Source organism: Sylvia atricapilla, chromosome 1, assembly GCF_009819655.1.
Source record: "Sylvia atricapilla isolate bSylAtr1 chromosome 1, bSylAtr1.pri, whole genome shotgun sequence".
NCBI lineage: Eukaryota > Metazoa > Chordata > Aves > Passeriformes > Sylviidae > Sylvia > Sylvia atricapilla.
The window spans coordinates 136653568-136679782 of record NC_089140.1 but is presented as its reverse complement, the minus strand read 5'-3'; the positions used below and the strand labels follow the sequence as shown (position 1 = coordinate 136679782).

The window sequence follows — 26215 nt, the reverse complement described above, 5'->3', positions numbered from 1 at the left end:
CCAAGCTATTGAGGAATTTAAGAAGTAATGTTTTCATTTAGTGTAACAGAAGTTTTTTTTTTTTCTTCTTTGGTGATGGTAAGTGAAATAATAGTTTTATCAGATGTTCAGTAAAAGGTGGAAGATGGACATCCTCATTTAATTAGCTTGTCACTTTTTTATCTCACTGAGGTCATGTCCTCATACCTTCTAGAGCTTTGAATTCAATTAAAGTTTCTTGAGATCTTCAATTTTTTTTTTTTATCACAGTTTTCTTATTTTCTTCTAAATACATGTTTGTCTCTAGGTGCCAATAGATACTGTGACAGTCATTAGGTGTATGTTTTTATGGCTGCCAAGACAGGGTGACAGCGAATTAGAAATAGTTTTCTGTGATCTTTTCAGCAGAGTGTGTCTGTATGGTGGTTTTGGGGTTTTCTTTTTCTTAAATTTCCATGTCATATGCAAGGGTTTTTTATGGCAAAGCAAGAATATTTTAACACTGATTCTTACATCTCTGTTCTGCAAGCTGTTGTAGGATTGGTGCTTTACCCGTGTTTAGCTGTGATTATTAGCTTCAGTACTGTGCCACACAGTTGTTATATTGCTTATGAAGCAAATCAGTTTTATGTCAGATCAGCTCCCAGTAGGGGCAAAAATAGATTGCACTCTTTTTTTTTTCGTCCAAGTATTTATACATAGTCTGAGAGGATTAACCTTCCTGTGTGGGCATGATAGGTACTTTCTCAGGGCTCAAGATTTGACTTCAAAGTAAGGTACTTCAGACTTAAATGTCTAAACCCTTTCTTTTCACTTTTTTTTTTTTTTTTTTGGGGGGGGACTGACCTACATTAGATATATGATTTTAGAATGTGGCAAAGGGTTAGTTTTTATTTTTGTTCCCAAAAAAGAGCATTTTTTAGAACCAGATCTTCTCTTGGTACATTAAATTTTGTTAAAGAAAAGAAATAAGACATTAGCTTATACTTTCATTTACAATTTTCAACTTTCTTCTCTAAGACATAGAGGGGTCAGCAAGGAGAGGTGCTATGCTGGATCTTTTTCTCAGCAACAAGCAGGGGCTAATGAGGAATGTAAAGCTGAAGGGTGCAGTGACTGTAAAATTACAGAGTACAAAATCCTTAGACCAGTGAGAAGGGTGGATGATAGCTAGCCTTGACTTCCAAAAAGCAGAATTTAGCCACTTCAGGGATTTGCTTGGTAGACTACCACGGAATAAAAGCCTTAGATTTAAGAGCAGACAAATATAACTTGTTAATAGTCAAAGGATCACTCCTTCCAAGCTCAGAAATGTTTCATCCTCAGAAATGCTGTCAAAGAGAAAGTTAGGTGGAAACTTCAGGACACTTGCCTGGATGAGCAAGGAGCTCCTGGACAAAACAAAATGCAAAGGCAAAGCCTAGAGAGGGTGGAAGTGAGGACAGGCATCCTGGGAGGAATACAGAGGAATTGTCCAAGCAACTGGGGATCAGGTTAGGAAAGCTAGAGCCCTGATAAAATCAATCCGTCCGTGGTTGTCAAGGAGAAAACAAAACAGCTTCTAAAGATGTGTTGGTGATAAAATAACGACTAGGAAAATTTGGGGCCCTCTCCAAAAGGATACAGGGGACCTGGTTACCTGGGACATAAAGACAGCTGAGGTACTCGGCAGTGGGTTTGAGTCAGTCTTTGCTGACAAGTGCTTCAGTCTTGCTTCACAAGTCATGGATGACAAAGACAAGGGCTAAAAGACAGGAAATCTGGAGAGGTACTTTTCACAAGGGTATGCAGTGGTAGGATAGGTGAGAATGGCTTTAAAATTAAAGAGGATCAGTTCAAATTACACATCAGGAGCAAATTCCTTACTGTCAGGCTCTGGAACATGCCCAGAGGAGCTGTAGATACCCCATCCCTGGAAGTGTTCAATTCACAGCTGGACTGGGCTTTAAGCAACCTGGTATAGTAAAGGATGTTCCTGCCCATTGCAGACAGATTGGAACTATGTCTTTAAGGCCCCTTTCACCCCAGGCCATTTTATAATCCTATGATTCAATATTTTCAAAAGGGCATTTTCCTTCTACTTTGCAGGTGGAAAAAATAGAATGTTGAAAGGTAATTTTAGTGATTTACCAGGGGTCACAAAGAAAAAGTGATGGAAGAAATCTGAACATAAACTATATTCGTGTTTCTCAGACTGGTGCCCTACTAATTCAACCATGCTGGTCATGCTTTTTCCAGATATTTTCTATTACCTTTTCTTTATTATCATCTTCATTTTGAATTGTTAGCTGCAGAGTTATGAACCATTGTTCTTATTTTTTACTTCCTCCATCAAAATGCAAAAGCCTTATTGGATTCAATTCCCTAAAATTTTAAGGGAATTTATTTGCATGCTTAAAACATACATTAATGAGTTAAAAATTAATTTTTATGAATTTAAGACTAGTGATTTTTGCAATGCATTTTGCAAAGCTCTCTGAGGTCAGTGGAAACTTATATTGGAGACATAAAAACTTTGTCTTTCTCTCTACTCAGCAATATCTTGTGGAATTCCTAAAGCTCCACTAAATGGTGGGATATTAACTACAGATTACTTAGTTGGCACCCGTGTTACTTATTTTTGCAATGATGGATATAGGCTATCAGCCAAAGAGCTTACTACTGCAGTCTGCCAGCCGGACGGAACCTGGAGCAATCACAATAAAACACCTCGCTGTGTAGGTGAGTAACATGGAAAAAGCCTCTGGTGAGTAAAAACCTGTCTGTACATTTCGTGTATGTATCCAGGGCACAAATCTTCACGTCTTAAACTTTCATCTTCGGGTTACTTTAATCTATGAATTATTACTGGTACTAAATTATTATGAAATACATATATGAAGTACATATAACTAAGACATGCTGAAACTTAACAGCATAAGCAGAATAAACATCCTAGAACTCACAGAGTACAATCAAACTAATAATTAATTTACAGTCAAATCAAAGTTAATGCTTGTAGAGGTTTTCTGCAAAAGTCATCTCTTCAGTGAGAGCTGTGCAATTCATATACTCTTAACAAACCCGTTTTACTATACAGAATTGCAAAACCTGTGATAATTGTTTGAAACTGCTGCTTATTATTTATATTCATCCCACCATTGTAGTCCTACACCATCTAAACTTGGGGGCACATCACTGCAGAGAAAATATATTTCACTCCCAAAATGAAATGTACATCAGCAGTTACAAATGGGATATGAAAACTCAGGTGATTTTAAGAGAGATACAGGGACGTCAGTGTCGTGTGCACAATAGGATTTGAATTTTCTCACCCAGTGAAATTTGGAAACGAAAGCAAATTAAGACATGAGCATTTTTCAAGGATTTTCCCTTTCTCCATTTTTTTTTCCTTCTTGTTCTTGAAAATTTCATTCTGTCATGAATTTTTCTCTTTCTAAAGAACCAATGAAAATATAGAAAAAAAGTAGTGGGAAAAAATGGTTATGCTTCTTATGCTATTTTTTATTCTGTTGGTGCTGTAGACTGTTTTTGTTCCATTTCTGTAGGAAAAAAACACTTAGAATAAAGAAATGAGACAAAATTATATAGCTGTTGAAAAAACAACTTGGATGCAGATGTTATTTTTTCCATCACCAATGTGCAGCCTCTCAAAGAAGTCTTTCATATCTCATAGAGTTTACCTGGAGTAGAAAAATTTCTCCATTTATATGTACTTAAAATTTTAGTAAAGATTCTGGTGCCTGATGTAAAATGTCACAGAAGCTCCACATATGGTGAATTCAACCATGGTATAGCCCCTATCTACACCAACTGCATCACTCTGCATACACAATTCTTTCTCTTTCTGGATGATTATTAATTAAATGAGACTGAATTGTACCTGCTAACCACAGCCTTAGTTTTCTGAGATTATGTCCCTGTGTTTGAAATACATTTTTTGATTAATAATGGTACAGATTTTCCCAATTTGCCTCTACTAAGCCACCAATAACTATGTCTTTTTGTTATTTTGGAAGTTGTTACATGTCCGAGCATCAATTCTTTTACCCTGGAACATGGAAGATGGAGAATAGTGAATGGTTCACACTATGAGTATAAAACAAAAGTAGTTTTTAGCTGTGATCCTGGGTATTATGGTTTGGGACCAGCATCTATTGAGTGTCTTGCTAATGGCACCTGGAGCTGGAGAAACGAGCGGCCTTACTGCCAAAGTGAGTACATGTATCTGCGTCTGCTGTACAGATTTCATGAAAAATATTTTATTGGATGAACTAGAAATTAACTAATTTAATATTCAAAACAGTAAATTAGAAGGTGTTTCTTGGCCAGAATTACTGGGTATCTTAAAGGTTATTATTTACAAATATAATACATTAGATCTGGTAAAAAGGACATGTCTGTAGGCACACTTCTGGATCTTAAAGGCCCCTAAATTTGTAAAGGTACAAAGAGAATATTTTCCTATATGTTTATTCTAGGTCAGGAATGCTGTAAAGTCTTGAAAAATGCAAAACCTTTGTATCCTGTATGCACACTTGATAAATAAAATAATCTCTCCTTTCAGGTAGTTACCATGTAGTGTGCATTTGCATATATCCTACCATTAGCTGCTATGCTGATAATTAGAAAAACAAAGTCAGATATTTAAATCAACTCAAGATGTATCCACAATTGTGTTTGCCTCCCCTACTGCTGTGGAAAGCATTTCTTTATAAATTTACATTTAGACATTGGCTACACTTTGAAGCCTCAAAACTCTTTAATTTTATGGAACACAGTATGATGTACCTTCTGACAGAGTGGAACATAACTGTGCTTTTGGTTCCTCTATCAAAAATATGTATATCTGCATGTTAATTTATGAATTAAAAAAAAATATGTAAAAAAGTCTGTAGATAAGCCAGATAATTGTGGCTTAAAATGCATTCATCATTTATTGACAATATAAATGAAAAAAAAAAAAAGAAAAAGGTTTAAAAATGCAATTTCAAAACCAGATTAATTATACTGGAAACTAACCTAATTTTAAGTTCTTTATAACTGGAAATGTAATAAATAATTTAGAGAATTTTTAAAACTTAATTGCAATATTTAATCTCTGCCAGTGTTAAAAATAGTCTGAATCTATATCTCTTTTGATATATATTCTGCATACTAAATTTGTATTTGTATCTTTTATTTTTTTAATTTAAAAGACAAACTACTTTTAGCTATGTATTGAGAAGCTTTGCTTGAAGTATTGTGACATTTTCTTCGAGGCATAAAGTGTACTACCTAATTTCTGCATTTTATTTACTGCTAATTCTTTTTGGTGAATCATTAAGAAATCGACAAATAAAAATATTATTTTTATTTAAAAGATGCTTTTCATTGTAAATAAATATCAAGAAATTCCATCAATATCATTCACTCTTTTTAAAAATGTAATTTGTAATTGCTTGGGTAAGCATTCATTATGACCTAGAAGACCAAAATGGCCCCTTCCTAAAGAAACATAACTAAATCTGATAGTGATTGTGATGTTCCCATATGCAGAAAGTACTTGATAAAACCGAGGTAATTAAACAACATTTAATAATGTTCTAAGTGGCTTTTTTAAGTGTACAGAAATAATTTTAATTGTTCTTCCTCTCTCTTAAGTGTAATTTTGGGGGCAGGAATAGCTTTTGTTTGCAGTTTTTAAATCTATGTTTCCTACAGTCTCCAAAATACTTCAAGGTGTGAAATTTATCTATTTGATTGACTGGTTGATAAGTATTTTTGGTTGATAGGAATTATTGTATGTGTGTCTCATATTCTCAGCTGTATACTTTTGTTTTGTTTTTGTTTTGCCATGAAGTCATTTCTTGTGGAGAACTTCCTACACCTCCAAATGGGAATAAGATTGGAACTCAAATCACATATGGATCTACAGCTATATTTACTTGTGATTCAGGATACATGCTAGTTGGCTCTGCAGTGAGAGAATGTCTGTCATCTGGACTCTGGAGAGGAATTGAGACCAGATGTTTAGGTATGGATATTACTGTCATGATTTGTCCATTTTCTTTCTCGCTAAGAAACAAAAGTAAGCAAAGTGATCTGATTGTCTTTTTCTATTAGCAGATACATTGAAGAGAGATCTGCATATGTGTGGCTGGGCTGCATTTTTTTTCTCATCAAATTAGAACTATATTTTCAAAAATTTTAGTATCTTCACAACTTGCAAAATCTGTGTTACTGTATTTTTGAATACGTCTTTAAAGTAGAACTATACATAAACAGGAAGACTGATTCCATATGTGTCAGCTCTAATACATATCCTCATTAAAATATCTGCATAGTAGATCTGAACAAAGTGGTTGTGTCATAGAATTAAACTATGTTCTTGAAAAGATACAGAAGGAGGGGAAAAAACGGTTTGCGGATACTTTGACAGGACCACTGCAGCCTTATTTCTGAGAGAAAGCCACTATCCAGACACTTCTTACAGAATGTGAGGTCCTTTACTTGTACAGGGTTAGGCATCTCCTCTTATTTGATACACTCAGATATCATTGCCTGAATCATATATGAATAAAATGAACACGTGAAACAATTTTAGGGCTTCTTTCTGATTTTAATCATGTGTACCTTGAGCTGGGTTATTGTATTTACTGTAGTGACATAGGTTTTAACTCTAATTTAACCAATATTTTAATTTCAGTTGAAATCAAAAGTATGTTAGTATTTTGATTTAGAATGAAAGATATAAGTCATACTGTATTTTCTTGTTTGTAGAGGCATGAATATATAATAGAATATAAACTGATACTTTCAGAAAACTGAACTAGTAAATACATTAAACATAGAGGTGTGTTGCAATATATATTTGTACAGATTGCCATTTGCCTTTTTAAACTACTTTTCATCCCAAATATTTTTTCTTCTGTAAAACAGCATTATTTGCTAATTTTCACTTAAGTGACTGACTCATGAAAGAGCAAAAGTGTTGCTTATCAAGCTACAAGTCTGCAGCTGGAACGTTCCCTGACATACAGCAGAGAGGGATAGAGGCTTTGTTTGTTTCACTTTTACAATGGAAACCACTTAACAGAGGAGGAAGAAAAAAAAAAGATTTTCATGTTTGATATTCATCTTCTAAAATTTTGACAATTACAAGATGTTCTAAATCTAAATTTTAGAAGCACCATAGTATGTGCATAATCAAAATGTTCTGCTTTTTCCTTGTTTGCCTGTTTGTTTGGTTTTCTTTTTACTGTTTTTTCTACAGAAGCTGTTGAAGTTTGGAGAAATGTAAGTTTTAGTCAGAGAAATATTAATCTAAATACAGATAAATTGCATCCTATTTGTGAATAGCACCTTGGAAAAAACTTGCATTTAAGAATTTTGCTAAAATAACTTCGTGCCAAGTAAAGATCAGCACAGAATGAATTGAATTTTGCCTACATTTGTCTGTAGAAATAAAATAGGAATTGAATTAAATAACAGTAACAGACTACATAATCTTTACTTGCAACTTAAAAGAGGACCCCCTACTTCTTGGACGAGATTCATTATTATTCAGTTCATACACTATAATGTCCAGAAATGATAAACAGTTAAGAAAACAACTATATAACTAGAGGAGAAAAACAGTAATCTAAAACACACATATTGTATCAGACTTATAGCACTGCAGTAAATCTTATTCATATCTGTAAAGGTTTATTGTGGCAAATTGCTGGACAGCATGAAAACAAGTACTATTCAGAAAAATTAGAATATACATCATATAGCAGGAAAAGATGTATTCCTTGCTGAAAAAAACCCCAAAAACAAACCCAGAAAAGCTAATGATAGAGCAAATTTATAAAAGAGAGAGAGTAATGGCTGCCATAATTTCTCCTGCCACAATGCTGCCTAGCGTGTTACATCACTGTGCAGGAATGAGCCCCCTGTAGACTCAGAATAACTCCATTGAATTCTTGTTTCTTCCATAAGTAATTTGAGACTTAAGATAGAGGGATGAGCTCAGCTAATGACAAATCAGAAATAAGAAATATTTTTAAGAAGGTTGTTGTCAAAAAGTGGAAGAAATGGAGGACATTAAAGAAGCATTAGAATGTGGGAGAAAAGAGATCAAGTACAGCAGGAAGACCTACAGAGTGGATATTTTAACAGTTCAAGAAATGAATTTTTGTGCAACTTTTCAATACATTTTATTATCTACTTCTTATGTTTCTGTGCTCTCAGTTGTAAACATTTTTTTTTATCTTTTATCTTAAAACCTTTCCACTTTTACTTTCTGAAAAATGTAGCTGTTCTTGGACCGAAACGATTACCAATGTATTTCTGTTTTAAGTTTTGAAGATGCCCTTAAGAGTACACTTAGATGATACATATGAAATCCTACAGGATAACATAATACCCTTTTCAAGTATTTTGTTTAAAAATGCAATTTTTTTTAAAGTGCTAGTGAAATAATTAAGTTTAATTGTTGTGTTAGATAGCCTGATTTTTAATTCCAGGTGTGTATGATTTTAAAAATTCATGAAATGTGAAGTAAACAAGAATCTAAGTATCTGCAGTAGAACTTTAAACTATTCTGTGGTGAACCTAATCAGATATAGATGAGAATTTTAACTGAGGTAAGCTTTAAATCACCAAAAATATTGACTAAAATCCAACTTATGTTACTCCAAGGCATTGTGAACAGTAGTACATGATTTTGATGACAGCCATAATAGTGTGAGAATATGATGATAGGTTTTGCAGCTCTTTTCTATCTTTTATCATTCTGGCTTCTTTTACTAAAAGATGGATAATTTATGGATAATGAATCTGTGGCAAAGCTTAACACAACTGCCTTCCTTTATCAATCTCACTTCCTTTTTTCTTTCTTTAAATAATACATAAATGACAAAGTAGTACTTCATGAGTAATTGCATTATTATAATAGTAGGAAATTGACTTCTTGGTCCTTATTCTCCATAGCCTATGAGAAGAGACAGTGTTCAAATTGGAAAAAACAAATAAAACAAAATAGGGCTTCTGAAGTAATTCTGTTGTCAAAGTTTTAAAAACTACATGTTTGTAGACATTTTATTGTGAAAAAATCACTTAAGTATTTTAGAATAAAATAAAATCTTGACAGTTGTGTCTCCTAGGTTACAAACTGTGTCTCACAATTTATTACGCTTGCTCTTTTTCTATACTGGTAACACTGGAACTGTCTGTGTAATAAACCCTGAGAAACATTCAGAAATGTGGAATAGATTTTTACTGAATATCCTATATGTCCTATAAAAAGAGACTGACAAATCTGTGATTTTGTAAATCACATTTTCCTCTTGGAAAAATACTTAAATATTCGACAAGGAATTGATTATTCTTTTTTCTATTTACATGAAAATGTTACATATTTACAGTATTTATAGATTACATATTTACAATTTTATATTTTGCATTATTTCCTATATTTTTGGCTTTTTTTTTTTTTTTTACTTTATTTTAATGTCAGGAATGACATTGACCATAAAAAACATATATTATCATACTTCAAAAATTTTTTTCTTTTAGTGTATTTATTTTCATGCCTGTAATCAGATATTTAGCAAACTGAGCACTTCCTAGAGTTAGAAATAATCAGGACTACTTTAATAACTCTATAATACTTTCAGATAAACTTTAGAATTAACTAGTATATGAATGGTGAAAAATATTTCCTAAGATTTCTCTAATGATTACTTTTTTTTTTTCCTATCTCTTTTCCCATTAGCACTATTTTCAAATATTTTTATTAGGTCTAAGGAGAAGCACTATCCTAACATTACTTTTACACATCATGATATAAGGACCAGGACTACTTACTCCTTTTTTTTTTTTTCTACTAACGGATTTTTGAGGGTATTTTTTACCTTTTAAAATGGTTTATGTATTATTTCAGTTAACATTTTTAACAGCTTACTCAAAAACCCTGAACAAAATAAAACTAACAATGAGAAGTATAGACTGCTTTAAAAAGCCTTTCTTTTAGATATAGTTCTTATATACAATGGAGTGTCTCTTTTCTTAGATTATTACAAAGGATTCTGATTTCTTTCTAGAACTTTATTCGTTGTTAATGTAATGTAATGTAAAACATAAGTGTTAATGTAATGTAATGTAATGTAAAAAGTTCCATACTTCTCTTTGGGGGGTATAACTGAGCTTCTCTCATGCTAGTTACATGACTGATAGTAATTTTAACAGTTATTTAGACATTTCGTCAATGTCTACATGAAAAAACAGCAAAATATGATTTTCAATGAATACTTAAACTCAGAGGAAAGATATCTTATGCATACTTTTCTTTTTGGTCAGCTAACTCCAGGTTTTCACCTTTCTTGAACTTGTGACACTATCCTCTTCATCTCAGCTGTACAACACCTAACACTCACTTCTTAATTCCTTTTTCTTTCTTAATTCCTCATGACATCTAAACATCCGGATAAAACAGATCTCTCCCTTATTTACCAAAAGGAATTGATGTTATTTGATACAGGATAGACTCAGAAACTTCTGGAACATTAGTTTTGTTCAGTTCTGCATATTAGCATTAAATTTCAAATAAAGATAAACTGTGAAATATTATTTATTTTTGAAGGTCTGTAAGATCTCATATTTTGTTGCTAATTGTGACATGATTAAATTATGTTAATTCAGTTCATTTAAAGATCACCTTTATAAAGTGTCCCTATGAATGAAAATGCAAAAATGGAGAATGAAGTTTATTTGATTAATAAGGCATAAGGAAGTGTGGTTTCCATATGCGGCTAATACTAGAGAAGTTTTTAGTAAAGGCAGATGGATAGAAGAAAAGATCTTTTTAGGCTGCTGTATACATTAAATGTCAGTATTTGCTTCCTAAACGATAATATCAGGAATACCTTTCATCCCTTCTCCTAGGAGAAAGGCTACACTTCATATACTCTGTCTCTGTCCGAATTCAAAAATAATCCATCAGAATGAGCAAATCATGAAACAAATAATTGATTCTGAATTACCTACATTTGCATTGCATATGGTTCAGAGAATTTTCCTTGGACTTTATCTGGTCTAGTCCTCTGGGCTAAATGCCATCACTACTCATATGGTTCTAAGTTGTCAAAAAGATCTGTCAATAATTTTGACTACTTTTTCTCCAAAAGGAGATGGAACATATTTTGTGCACTTAGTTGAGCTTCTCAGTGTGCTTCCTCTGAAAGGAAGCTAATTTGTTCACAGTAAAACCACTCTGCACATTTAAGAGTTAGAAGGAAGGTCTGAACCAAAATTCTGATGTGAACACAAACTTTGATATGTTAGCTGGGGAATATTTATTCCAGTTTTACTTTTTTTCATGCAAAAATACTGGTTTAAAATGCTAATGAGTCATTGTTGGCATCTTGTTACTCATAAAGGAAAAAACAGTTATCCGTCAGCTCTGTAGAGAACAATGCTGTCAATGGAGTTAAAAAAATAGCAGACATACCATCTGGGGCAAAGCAACCATATAAGCTAACAGCAAGGATCGTTCAATGCATTAATCTATCAGTGATATTTTTTATATTTTCTCAATCAGCTTTCAGTCATTGAAAGATTTCTGTGTCTATATAACCTCTGAAGTGTAACCTCTCTGCCACTGTTTTCATACTTGAAACTTCTAGAAAAATATATAAGCAACTAACTTCTTCATCTTCACTGCTTTTAAATATCTTTTTTAAACTCCTGGTGTTTCAATTAAGGGAGATTCTGCATCTCTATTGTTACTGAATTAATATATCTGGAGATAGCCATATGCTTTTCTTCTGTAGTACTGTATAATAATAACTAGACTTTCAAATTAGGTATATGATGTTTCATCTTTAAAGAATTATTCAGGTGTTTCAAGGAAATTCAGCAGAGAACTTCCCTCTGTGGGCCACGGATTAAAAAAGATTTAAAATAACTTTACCATTCATCTTGAACAATTTTAGTATAGCTTGAAAAGCTGTCAAGATGAGGCTCTTCTGAAAATAGCAAGAGAAATGCCCCAAACCCTGTTTTGTCTAGGGCTGTGCCTTCTTATATCTCTTTATGGGAGGCAAGCCCTGTAAAGAATACAAAAAAAAATGCCAGGAAGTAATTTTCCCTTTTCAGCTGAGGTCATCTTGACGGGTTAATTAACTTTGCTGAATAATAAATAACATAAACCTCCGTTTTCAATAATACATTGGTATGTAGATTTGTTTTAATACTGTGCTTATGTTTGACACTACTGACAATAAAATAAGCAAAGGTATGTTTTTTGCCATTTGATGTAAAGATTCTGTATTCATTTATTCCTGTTCTTTTTATCTCATAGAACAACCTGCAGAAAAGAAATCTCATTTACAGCTATGGTTTCTAAGGTTCTGACACTAAGTTATTATGCTCATTCTTCATTGCTAGAGCAGGATTTCATGTCAAATTAGGTAATTTATTTGGTGCTCACAGGTTATTAATATCCTTCATTCCTAGTCTTTGACCAATTTTGTTTTTTAATAATATTTCATGCAATTATTCTTCTCAAGTTTTGCTAGACTGGAAACTGAGAATTTTATATTACTTATTTCTCCTCTTGAATCTGCTACTCAGCAAAACCTTCACATTTAGTCTCTTTTGATACCTTTTTTTTGTAATTTTCACTTGTCTTTGTAAAAATGGTATCTTTTGACTCAGCTATAGGTTACATTAAGACCCACAGGTCTCATCTGCATTCAAAGAACTGCTACAAAAGTCCTTTACATCCATGTCAGAAAAAATGGAAGTACAACTGATTTTATGGTACAGGACAAAAATAGAGATACTGACAATGGACAAAGATGTCATGAAAACAGCCTAGAATAGCTTAGCCTAAAGTAGTCTAGAATCCTAATTTAGTGTGAAGACAGCTATTTACTACCAGAATACTAGAATATACTTATTTGTCACAAAGCCCTTATAACAAGAGTTTAAATTAAAGTCCTGAGAAACAATTATTATCAGAATTGATCCTAAAAAATACCAGAATATATAGCAATAAATATGAGCATATCCTTAATCTATAATGAACATCTTGGAATTATTTTCTTAGATAGAAAAATGTTAAAAGTAAGAATTCTACTAAAATTAATGAGAAAAATAAATAAACACCTTACTTTTAGAAGAAATGCAACAAATCCAGAATAGAATTGAAGAGAAATTAAGTAATAATTGCTCTTCCAAATATAGATGTTGGTAGTGATAGATGTTTTTGTTGGTTTGACAGGTGTTTTGTTTTTTATTCCTCTATGCTTTTTCTTCCTCTTGATATTGGAGAAGTAATGGTAGTAATAAATTATAAATACTATTAGTTGAGGTCTTGATTTCCCTTGGCAGAGAACATCTCTATGAATATGTAAAATAGAGTTGGAAAATAAAGTGAAGAATAAGATTCTGGAAAATATTAATGGTCTCTGATTTTTTTTTTGATCTTAGGGAATTTACTCATCTCCATGAATCAGTGGAAATTCCAGTAAAGTTCTCCAACGTTCTCTTAACAGGAACTATGTACAGTATTATATATACTTTTCATAGCACATACAGTGAACTGCTTACCATATGCACCTAATGAAAGTTGCCAGTTATTTTATTTGAAAATAAATAATACTGAACCCATCATTTTGGGGTGTTGGATTATTTTGGTTTTGGGGCTTTTTTCCCCTCTTTTGTTTTTGTTTTTGTTTGGTTTGGTTTTAATGTGGGGTGGTTTTTGTTTTTGGTTGTTTTTTTTTTTTTTTACTATCCCTCAGTCACACTAAACTTCCTCTGGAAAGCAGAGTAAAAACTGTTGAAAAATCCTGCAAATTCCTTGGTGTTTTTTGTTTGCTTGTTTAATCTCTTTTTAAAATTTGAGATAAAAAATATGTCACAAGTCTGGTATAGCCTGTTTTTAAATGGTATTTACTTCATTAACACTGTCACTGATTAATTTAGAATTCTGTTATGACAGAACTAGAGTTTTATAACAGCTTTATAATATTCTTCATTAATTCAGTTTTATTTTTCAGTTTAGAAATTTTACATAGGGATAGAATTTGTCTCTAGTGTGTCAAAAAGTCTTTCATTTCTAGTAATAAATGTTCACAATTGGTCATGCAATATAGTTAGTACTCCAAAGAGATAACTGTTACACAGAGTGGGAGGAAATAATCAAGACAGAGGGTGGGAGGAAATAATCAAGACAGAAGGATTTGAAGTAACAGAATCATAGAACAGCCCAAGTTGGAAGGGAATTTGAAAAATCTGATCCAAGATTTCATGGCAAAGGGAGCTGAGATGGGATTATCTAGCAACCTGTTCAGTCACATTTTGAAAACATCCAGTGTTGTAGATTCCCATCACATCCCTGAATAGATTGTTCCAGTAAGTACTTGTTCTCACTTTCAGAAGAATTCTTTCTCATGTCATAATGAAACCCTTCCCAGTGCATCTTGCATCCATTGTGCCCTTTGTCCTCTCCATGTGACTCCATGTGAAGAGAGCCTCCATTATTTTTGTAGCCACCCTCTAAGTACTGGGGCACTGTGGTCAGCCCCACCCTGCCACCTGAGCCTTCTCTCCTTCAGGAGCTAATGCCTTCAGCCTTTCCTCATTGGAGAGATTTTTCACCCCTTTGATTATTTTCATGACTTGCCTTTGCAGTCTTTCTGAACCTTTCTGCTTCTTTCATGTGCCACCCGGCAAGCACTGAGCAGAGTGAGATGATCATATCTCTGCCACTGCTAATAATGTTTCTGCAGATGCACCCCAGGATCCATTTTCCTTTCATGGCTGCAGCCACACACTGCTGACTCAGTCAGCTGCTTGTCCACCAAAGCCCCCAGGTGCCTTTCAGTGACAATGCTCCCCAGCCACACAGATCATGGCCTGTTCTGGGCTCTTCAGTTCTTCATCCCGGGGACAGAACCTTGCGAGTGTTTTTGTTACCTCATACAGTTCTTTCTCACTTGCTGCTCCAGCCTGTCCAGGTCTCTTTCTTCTCACATTTGTGCCTCACCACCAGTCTGGTGTCACTGCCAAACTTAGTGAGGCTGCTTTCAATCCCATCATCCAGATAATCTATGAATATATTCAATAGCACGGGACCCATTACTGATCCTTAGGGCATCTTGCTGTGATAGATTTCCAGCCTGAGTGAAAACCATTGATCACTACCCTTTTGGTGCAGCCTGTTAACTCAGTCCCTTCCCATATTGAAGGCCACCCACCCAATCTCTGTCTTGCCCTTTTGTGCCGGAATAGGCTGTGAGACATGGTGTAGATACTTTGCTGAATTTCAGATATGCAACATCCACTACCCATCTCCTTGTGTATAAGTAGATGTTGAAAAAAGTCAAAGGAAAAAAGAAAAGAAAGTGAAAAAAGAAACTCAAAAGTCAAAAGAAGTCGAAAGTAGGGTCTGAGAGGTTTATGACAATGAAAGGAAGTAGGGTAAGAGAATGGGAATTTTTAATTACTTGAAATTTTGTGGAGTGAGACTGGGACATTACTGCAAGACATACAGATGATCTGTAATGAGATTTCACCTGTTGAAATTGCATGGCTTTTGTAAAGTCTACATACAATTGCAGAAACTACACTGTGATCTTAGTTACCTCACATGTTGAATTGCTTCAGTTTTATTCTCTCTGCACAGGAAAGAGATTGACCTTTCTGGTGAAGTATTCTGCTTCCACTCTGCCATAAAGCAATACTAAATTCTTAATTAAGAACCAAGCCATATATTTGAATTAAATGGAACTAGAAAAATATTTCCTTGAGCACAGTCTCAATCACTGCAGACTGTCTGGTAGCACTTTTGATAGAAACTAATCTTTTACTGCTCAGTTTTTTGTTCTTCATCTGGTTAGTCCAGTTTATGGCCAGAAATATGACAGGATTGGGAAATTAGTTCCTTTGGAGCATGTTCAAAAAAGTCTACTACATGCTGAATGGATTATGAATTTCTTGAAAAATCAAGAAATACTCTGACAAAATTTTTTAAAATGTGTTAGGTCATCTTATTCTAGAAAACATAAATTTCATGTCTGCTTATTTGTTTGGGTTTTGTTTTGTTTTGTTTTTCAAAAGACTGAGGGAAACAGAGAGTGAAAAAAAGGGGTAATATAGACTTGAACAGTACCAGATTTGGACTCATGGTAACTACACAAAAGTGAAATTGCAGTACTCAATCTATTATATGTGGAGGTTCATATGCTACCAATACTGTAAATTCTGATAATTTTATCATGATTCATACAATGAAATACAATACAAAGTTCAAGTTGTAAGAAAAGATAAGATTTTCTTTTTTTTCTTTGTTCATTTCTTAGGAAATTTCTAGCCCCAAATGAATGAGGCAAAATGTAGAAAAAATACACTGGGATATTAGAAGCATTTAAAATTTCAAAGTAAAAACAGTCCAAACCATATAGGTTCTAAATGTCTTTCTTTAGTAGCAATCCATGCTTTGGAGATTAGTTTGTAGGGGGCTGTTTGAGGAAAATTAGAAGAATAAAGGAGAGCAGAGAAGTTGGGGTGGCTTGCAAATTTTTTATTTTTATTTTTTTTTCAGAAAATTACTAGCTGAAACCCTGCTTTTTGTTTCTACCATACATCACAGTCTTCATGAAGTCAACCATTCTTAGAAGGCTTTCTCATTAGAAGACTGTCTAAGAAGGCAGCATATTTTTTGCTGAATCACAATGCTCATTTTTGAGAATTCTTTACAAAAAATAACTACATATAGTTTGTCTTTTTCCCCAGCCTTTCTGTAGACTAAACCTCTCTATGACTTTCATAGTGAAAATACAATATTTCTCATACTTTGAGAATACAGAGTAAAAGATTAGGCCTAGGCAAAAAGAGATTTTTTGTTGCCGTTTGGTTGCCAAAATATGTGGTGGCTGTTCTCCTGACTGCCTTCAACCAAAGGATCTTAATCTCTTTGGGATTCCACTGGGAAGGAGAGAAAGAATGAAAAACATTACAGAGTCAAATTCCAGCAATAATTTGTTCAAGTTAATTTTTTAATATTGTAAGAAGGCTATATTTATAATGTCCACATGTATTGATATCTGTAATATTTGTATTATTTTTATTTATGTGGAATTTTTCTATTTAGTTAAATGCATGATGCTTTAATGTTACCTTATTCATTTAATCATAACCAAAATAAAACTAAGGTAAATAATACTTCATTTTTACATGTTACAATAAAAGGGATTTATTCATGTTTTTTAAAGGAAATTTGATGATGTATATTACGTTTAATCTCTATGCTACATCATGTTTTTGTAATTTCTTTATATGTATAGTTATACCTATACAAATACATGACTGCAGTTTTCACCAATCTAATAAAAATAAAGATTTGAATTTGGTCAATTAAAAAATCTGGAAAGACATTCAGCATTTCCTTATTTTAGTTAAAGAGGTTTATTCAAGATTTCTTTGGTGTAGTTACTGATATTTCTTCTTTGTTTTCTTTTTTTTCTTTTGCTTTACTATAAATAAATCTAGCTGGCCACTGTGGTATCCCAGATTTTATAGTCAATGGACAAGTAATAGGAGAAAATTATGGCTATAGAGACACAGTTGTTTACCAGTGCAGTCCTGGTTTTCGTTTGATTGGCTCTTCTGTAAGAATATGTCAACAGGATCACAACTGGTCTGGTCAACTTCCATCCTGTGTGCGTAAGTAAGCATGGCAACACATACTAATTTATGTCGCAGCAATATCTGTGTCAAACAAGGTGAGGATTGAATGATCCTCAAAAGTGTGGGGCCACAGAAAATCTATGATTCACCTATCAGGCAAAGTGTTGTCACCTAAAATTTCTGCTGCATCTTTTTGCTACTGAATACCTGCTGTTATGGATATGAACATTTTTCAGAAAGTGATAGGACTTATGAATGCCACTACTCAAATTTGAAGATGGCTTTATGACCTGTAGTGGCTTTTGGAAATATTTGATATCTATTTACTTTCACTCTTTTAGTTAGATAAATAAATACTGCTGATTAAAATGTTTTATTTACCGAATTATATTTTCTTTTATTCTCCTTCCTCATAGAGATGCTGTTACTTTGATTTGTGGTTTTGGAGATCTTTTGAGTGAATATTGTGCTTTGTTAATAAAATTTCTTTTGCATGATAAGTTTGTCAAGCTACCACATAAATAACCTTTAAGTAATAACAGGAATTAATTTAGGAAAATTTGAGATTTCTCTAAGCACTTTAAAGTAAATTACCACTGTTTTTGAGGTTCAGTAATTTTAGTGTACTGAAACCGTATTAATCGGCCTCCCAATAGCCTATAACTCTATTTTGTAGCAGAAATTCTCTCAATTGCCAGTCATAGCAGACAATATTAAATAATTTATTCTGTGATGTTTTATTTTTTATTTTAAATTACTGATTAGCTTTTTTTATTTTTTTTTACCAATGGTTTGTTACAAAATAGAATTAAATATTTACAAAGTGTTTTAAAGTGTTTTAATCATTTTGTGAATATTAATTTGCGTCCAATTTTCCTTACCTTTTTTTTTTTTTTTTTTTTTTTTGTGGGCACAGAAAATAAACTTTGCCTTCTGTAGACAGCTTTTGTATAAACATAAGAAAAAAAAAGTTCCACTGTGCCAATAGTTCTGGAGGGTTTTTTCCTAAAAATAGTAATAAATTTATACCTTCACTAAATATTTAGGTCACAAAGATAAAATATTGAGTTTATACTGAGACAAATTAATAAGAAATAATACCTGAGGAACTAAGGTAGGGAAATACTTCCTTTCAATTTCAGACTATACATAATGAAAAACTTGCTTTTCTTCTGCTTCTCAGAAGAGTTTTCTTCATTTCCCTTCATTACTGCATGTCAAATTCTATTCAGTTTATTTAAAAATTTAAGGAAGTTCATCAAAATGAATACATCATGGGAAGTGTGCAGTGTCTTATAATATCAAAACCTGAAAATACTATTATATAATTATTATCTATCACATAATAAATAATGAAAAATTATAAGATCTTGCTCTATTTTGGTTGTTTTTTTGTTGGTTTTTTTTTGACTGGTGCTATGCTAGCTGTCAGCTGTGGTCACCCTGGTAGTCCTATTTATGGAAGAACAAGTGGAAATGGTTTCAACTTCAATGATGTTGTGACATTTTCATGTAATACTGGGTATGTCATGCAAGGACCAACCAAAGCTCAGTGCCAAGCTAATAGGCAATGGAGCCACTCACCTCCAATATGCAAAGGTAAGAATGCAGCATTTACAGGTTTCTTACTAAATGTTGTAAGATTAAGGCTGAAAAATAAACAGAGAGTAAAGGACACAAGACAAAGTGATTCCTCTCTCATCAACAGAGAGACTGATTAATATAATAATCTTATTACTAAAGTTTTTTGTGATTCTATGATGTTTTTCACTTAGGTTGCCAGGACAATGATTGCAGAGAAACTTTCTTATGTGTCTGTAGATTGTATTGCTTTTCAAATAATTGTTTCTATAAGTTACTAAAGCAAAATTATGCAGAGGTAATTTAGAGTTTAAATACTGAAATAATTTTCTCTGCATATTTAGTCAGCATAGTTCTAACAGACAATAAAAAAACTTATTCTTTTCCTTATACATTTCCATTGGTGCTCCACTGAGCATCCTGACTTTGAAAATTGTTATTCTAATTGATTAACATTGTCCATTATAGTTGGTTCTCAATGCTTCTTGATTTTATATGTAAAATTCTTTCACTTAGAAAAAAATACTATAAAATTAGTCCTGTTTGAATTTTCATAAGCAGTTTTAGGAAGGTTTTGACATCCCTTTCTTTTTAAAATCTATTATGTGCTTTTAAAATAATTTGTTTTATTTAGAAAAATGTACTTTATTCTGTAACTTGCATGTACATACACAGAAATTCTAATTATTGTTTTTCAGTGTCTTCTCCGCAGCATCTATGAATTTTTATCTGTCCATAAACTAAATCATATGTTTTTATATAAGATTTATTGATTATATTTTCTTTTAACTCTCCCCTTTCATTTGATCACTTTCCCCGAAGAAATACTGCCAAATAGTTTGCAGAACTTAAATTTCTAAGGAATTTTTTGTTGATGAGAAGATATTATTTTCTAAATTTACAATACTAAACATGTTGTGTGTGTTTAGGGTTCCTACTTAATCTCATTTTCAATGCAGTTGCTATCAGTCACCTTGGTATTCTTGTATTGCAGGGTAATGTGCCAAAGTGCCGACAACTTGCTGTCATGTAGGGATTGGTAAATAAATTGATCAGGTTAGCCTTGAAATTTTACACAGCCCTGAAATTGTATATTGTATATTGGTTTTAGGAGACAGTTTAAAAGAGAAAGAACTAAACTTGTGTTGGGCATCAGTAATCATGTCTGCAGCATGCAGTGAAATCCTTTCTATTGAATATGATTATGTTTTATTTGCTTTGAAGTTAAATAATAATAATAACTGTTACTTTACATATTTGTAAACTACCAAAAGTGTGGTATTATAGAAAAGGCTGCACACTGTTTTTGCTTTTGTCCCATGATTTTTTTCATATAAATTCAGCAGTGCACTTGCCATTGTTATACTAGTTACAACATTGTTAAATGTCTAGTTTCTTAGCCAATCATAATAATTGTGGGAAACTATTAAAATGGTCAAAGTTCCTTGTGTTTTTTTATTTCAAGTGCTCACTACTCCTGAAAAATGAATAAATTCTTTTCATTACTTTAAATATATCCTTATTAACATGAACATGGAAAACATTCTCAGGCACATGGTATGATTCTTAGGGCTGTCCTGTCCATGGTTAGGAGCTGGTCTTCAATGATTCTTGTCGGGGGGGAAAAAAAAGGAAAAAAAAAAAAAAAAAACAAAAAAAACCCCAAAAATGTAGCTCAGGCTTTTGTCCAGGAAAAAAAAAAAATAAAGTTCAATATTGACCATCAATGTATCTAACAGACTGTCCTGTCCTTTACTGCTAAAGAAGTCAAATACAAGCAGAAAGCTATTACTGTCCTTGGAAAAGGTATGTTTTCTAGGCTTGCAGTACCAATATTTGAGACCTGGTAGAAAAAGTGCACAAGCAGACAACAAAACTTAGAGTGGCTAGAGAGGACAGGCATGATAAAATGCCTACATTAAGTGATTTAGGTGTAAAATGATCTGGAATTGCATGTGGTAATACCATTTCCTTTGCAGACTACAGAGCTTTTCAGCATATTTTGATAATTTCATATACCGATATGCATGCATATTTACCTCTGAAATTCAACAAATGTGAATACAGGGTGCTGCACCTGGGGAAGAGTAACCCCAGTAACCCATGCATCAGTACAGGCTGGGGGTGACCTGCTGGAAAGCTGCTCTGCAGAGAAGGACCTGGGTGTTCTGGAGGACAACAAACTGTCCACAAGCCCAGAAGTGTTCCTGTGTGGCCATGAAGGCCAGTAATGTCCTGGGGTGCATTAGGAAGAGAACTGCCAGCAGGTCGAGGGAGGTGATCCTGTCCCTCTACTCAGCCCTAGTGAGGAACATCTGGAGAACCTGGAGAGTGTCCATTGGAGGGCTGCAAAGGTGGTTAGGGGATTAGAGCATCTCTCTTACAAGGACAGGCTGAGGGACCTGGGTCTGTTCAGTCTTGAGAAGAGGTGACTGAGAGGGGACTTCAGTAACTGAAGAGGATGGAGCCAGGCTCTTCACAGTGTTGCCAAGTAAAAGGATGAGAGGCAATGGGTAGGAACTGATGCACAGAAAGTTCCACCTGAATACACATGCAGGTATATCGATATGCACACAGGTTTATGCAAGTGCATGTATATAAACATGCAATTGATTATAGAAATAGTAATTTTTATGGGAAATTTGGTTTTCTAGAGTAACTTTGAATAAGTGATATGTTTCCTTCATCAGAGGAAACTACATGAAAACTGTTAAAAACATCTTCATGACCCCCAAAATAAATATTATACTGAACTCACAGATAGCTGTAAGACACAACAAAAGAGGTGAAAATCCATATTCAAAAATTTTCAGAAATATAAATTTTAAAGTGATAGGGACTCAAAAAATTAATCAGTATTCTTAACCACTAGTTAACCTCTATTTTTAAAAGCTCCTACCCACTTGCTCGGATATGTTCTTATTCTGTCATATTCACCAGAGTCTTACCTAAATTACTTTGTGTCCTTTAGCTCAAAACATCTGTCTTAAATGTGATCCATTATCAAAATATTGGTATAGGAACATAAGTATGTTTGCATTTATGTGTGTGTTAGACCAAAGTCACGTCTAGCCACAAAATATGTTTCTACTTGTGGACAATTGTGTATGTCAAGGCAAGAGTATAAATTCATTTTATTGGTATGTTCAGTAACTTTTAGTGACCAATAATTTTACAGTATCATCACACTATAAAGAAGCATTTCCTTTTATTTGCTCTGGGTTTAACATCTTCTGGCTTTAGTGTCTCATCGTTTCATTTCTTCTTCCTAATTCACTACCCTTATATAAAAAGGGTATATAAAACCAGGATAGCAACTCATTGGATATTTCTTATACAAAGGATAGGAGAACATTTTAGGACACTGTATTAGTATGGCTCTCACTTCTGTGCTCTTTTTCCTTTTAGTGGTCAATTGTTCTGATCCTGGAATTCCTGCAAATTCTATAAGAGAAAGTAAAATCGAACATGGAAATTTCACATATGGCACAGTAGTATTTTATGACTGCAATCCTGGATATTTTTTATTTGGCTCTTCAGTTTTAATTTGTCAACCAAATGGCCACTGGGACAAACCTCTACCTGAATGCATTAGTAAGTAGATAATGAGTTTGCTTTTACAAATAATGTGGACTAGACAAGGTATTATTTTGCAAAACATTTTTATCAGTCTCATGACAGCAATTACAATGATCATATTTATATACATTTGTGTATGTGCAATACTGATGGAGGGTCTCAGTAGCTGTTGAAGTAGCAGTTATATTGTTCTTGTATGTAGCAAATAACATAGAATACTTATGAAATGCAATAGCCAAACAAACATCTCTGAATGCTCCAGCATAATAATCCCTGATAGCAAGGATACAAGGTCAAAACCTATTGGTTGAATTCTCCACTAATAATACTGTGGAACACCTAAGGTGTCATCTGGACGATGTCCTCAGTTTATCACACTGATAGATGTACCTGACCATCATACTCATACGCAACCTATGCGCTACGGCAAAAGTGGATCAACACAAGTAGGTTACTTTATTCTGGTTTGTCATGACCACTTTTCTAACTGTGGTGCAGATATATCCAGAGATGTTTCTCAGGCTATTAATTGTCTGGGACAGTGGATTTACCTGGTTCTTTATTAGTATGTGAAACTGGTTTAGTTTAGGATCAACATTTTTCACTGAGAAAGGCTTATTTTCTAGGGATTAAAGGGGAAACAGGCTAAAGGTTCTTTATTCAGGAATCATGGACTGATATTTGCAGTACTGTAGCTATTTGTTCTCAGGAGGTTTCACTAGTTCCACTATTACCTCTCAAAAAATAAGAAAAAGTAAACTTTTTTTCTTATTATTGCTAAAAATTTCAGTTATGGAACTTGTCCCTTTCTTTGATGGAAAAGTAGTTTGATGGCAAGTCACAGTTAAAACAGTGTCTATTGATTAAATTTAAAGGCAGCATTATCATTTCAAAAAGAGAAATATCACCTAATAGTAAAATATATCCAAAGATAAATTAATGTAAAGGTAAAATTGAAAAGATTTCTTCTTTCTACATTTTTATTTAAATCTCTTAGTAATTTTTATCTGAATTGTGACAAGTAATTTAATAATATTCTTCTCTATTCTTCTTTTAAAAAAGTTTTGGGAGTAAAAGTGATAAATGTACTTTCAAAAGGGCATCTTCTACCTTATTTGTGTCATTTTTATAGAGGTGGTCAATGAATTCTGCCTAAGTGGTATCCTTGATATTATGTAATTTTAAGCTTACCAAAACTTTAAGAGCCTTTTCTGAATAGCTTCTGCAGTGTTTTGCAAATTATTGCTGGAATGAGACTTTTTACAATGGCATGTATTGATAGCACAAGGAGTAATGGTTTAAACTAAGAGTTCATTTAGATTAGATATAGAGAAGGTTTTTTCGTGTTTTTGTTTGTTTGTTTGTTTGTTTAATGAGTGTTAAAATAGAAAGGAAAAATTAGTACTGGGAAAAAAAAATCAATCAACTTTCTATATGAAATTTCAGCCTGAAAACATTAATATCAAATTAAATCTTGTAGAATGCATAATCAAATTAAGGGTAATATTCAGGGTGCTATAATTTTTTGAGTCAATTACCAGGGATCCAAGACTTCTCTAGACATAAATGTAAATAGAAAAGTGTGTATAGGAAGGCCCAAAGGTGGAAAGTGTAAGGTACCAGTATGAAATTAAATCTATCCTGTAGGACATCTGAATATGGGCAAAAGAATCAATCAAGAACACTACAGATAATAAAATATTCTGAAAAACTGCAAATTTTCTTCATAAAAAAAGGGTCTCATTTTGTTGAAACCTGCATGACTAAGATGCCTTTTTATTGACAATGTTCTAAGTCTTCACTCTCAACAATCATCCATAAGTGATAGTAGATTTTAGTTAGAAGCAATTGATTGAAAAAATAACATGCTGACAATAAGTGCTTGTAATATAAAGCTGACTATTCTGGCCATTTTACTCAAAGTCCTCAAAGCCTGCAGAATCGTCTTAGGGCCAGTGATACCAGGTAGGAATCAAAGCTGGTCAATAGCTTACCACATTCCTAAATCCTTTGTGGTCCTGTCATGCTACAGGAAGGGTCTGTACCATGAAAGTTGGAGCTTTAGGAGAACGTGTCATTAAATGCAAATCAGTATACACATAATTAAAGCTCTAAGACAAGAATAATCATTTAAGAAAGACAAATTGTCACATATGATTTTGGTCTTATGTTGTATTGTACAATCATTCTACTGTTGCATGTATCTGAAAATGCCATAGAATTAAACACATCCTCAACCCTGACCAGGCTTCTGATCTGGATTTTTCTTTAATAAAAAAGTTCTGCTGAAAATAGTATTTAATATGATGAAGTTTTGATAAAAACTATAGTTGAATGATTTAGCAGCTGGTTCTACTACATTGATATTTTCAGCTCTAATTTGTGGATTTCTTGGTACATAAATACAAATATCTCTGAACAAGATAATCTACATACCATGAACAGATGTAAGATAAGAAGTCAAACATCAGGCCTATATTCACTTTGTGTGCATAGTGGATTTGGTTTATGAATTTCAACTGTGCATTTCCCAAACTTGATTTATTTAGCTTGCTTTTAAATTAACTCCTTGATCTGAATTATTAAAAGAGAGATATTCTGCGTATTCTCTAGCACAGCAGTGACTTTGGCAAATACTGTGTTCCTGTAATTTTTCTCTGAAGAGTACAAGGTGTGTGCATGTGTTGGTGCCATAAAGATTAACTCATTTAATGAATGGTTTTGAACATCAATATATGTATCTAAAATATCTTTTTTGCCATCTCCAAATATTTCCTTCACAGCTTTTGGTCAGAAGCATATTTTGCATTCTAGTCCCATGATCTTCCCGCTTTCTCAAATCCTAAAAATGTTTATGCTTTCACAAATTTTATGTGTGCAGTTGTGAAAATGAAAATAAAAGTTGTTTGATCAGTGATAATAACCTTCTTTCATCTCCAATAATTATGCATTGTAGTGATTGACTGTGGACATCCTGGAGTTCCTCCTAACGCCATTCTGTCTGGAGATAAATATACCTTTGGTTCTACGGTTCATTATACCTGCACAGGTCGACGATCTCTGCTAGGGCAGTCATCTCGCACATGCCAGTTAAATGGACACTGGAGTGGATCTCTTCCTCACTGCTCAGGTAATAGATGTGAATTAGTTACTATATCCTGAAGCTGTTTTAAATGTATTTTGATTTTTTCAGAAGGCCATTTAAAAATCTGTAAAATCATGTATAAAACTGAACTACCAACTCAGTAGAAGTAAAAAACAAAAGTAAAACCAAAGTAAGTATAAAGTATTAGCAAGAAAATAATCTGGAAAAAGTAGACTTTCTTGATGGCACTTAATATGAACAGGAAATTTCACATTCAGTTGACTGTTAACGAAACCAGTTTGTTTTGAAAATAATTTTATGTGATTT

At 33.2% G+C, this 26215-nt stretch overlaps 1 protein-coding gene across 2 annotated transcripts in view; it reads left to right on the top strand.

Annotated features, from left to right (window-relative positions):
* The window catches only part of CSMD3 (CUB and Sushi multiple domains 3), a 580968-nt gene that overhangs the window by 507377 nt on the left and 47376 nt on the right, over positions 1-26215 (top strand). The window contains exons 51-57 of one of the 2 annotated variants that reach the window (XM_066334980.1): positions 2515-2700; positions 3999-4193; positions 5822-5995; positions 17506-17679; positions 19069-19242; positions 22633-22818; positions 25760-25933. In XM_066334980.1, the coding sequence (XP_066191077.1) occupies positions 2515-2700; positions 3999-4193; positions 5822-5995; positions 17506-17679; positions 19069-19242; positions 22633-22818; positions 25760-25933 (1263 nt within the window). The remainder of the gene's footprint in view (positions 1-2514; positions 2701-3998; positions 4194-5821; positions 5996-17505; positions 17680-19068; positions 19243-22632; positions 22819-25759; positions 25934-26215) is intronic. The other variant, XM_066334988.1, reaches the window with a different exon arrangement.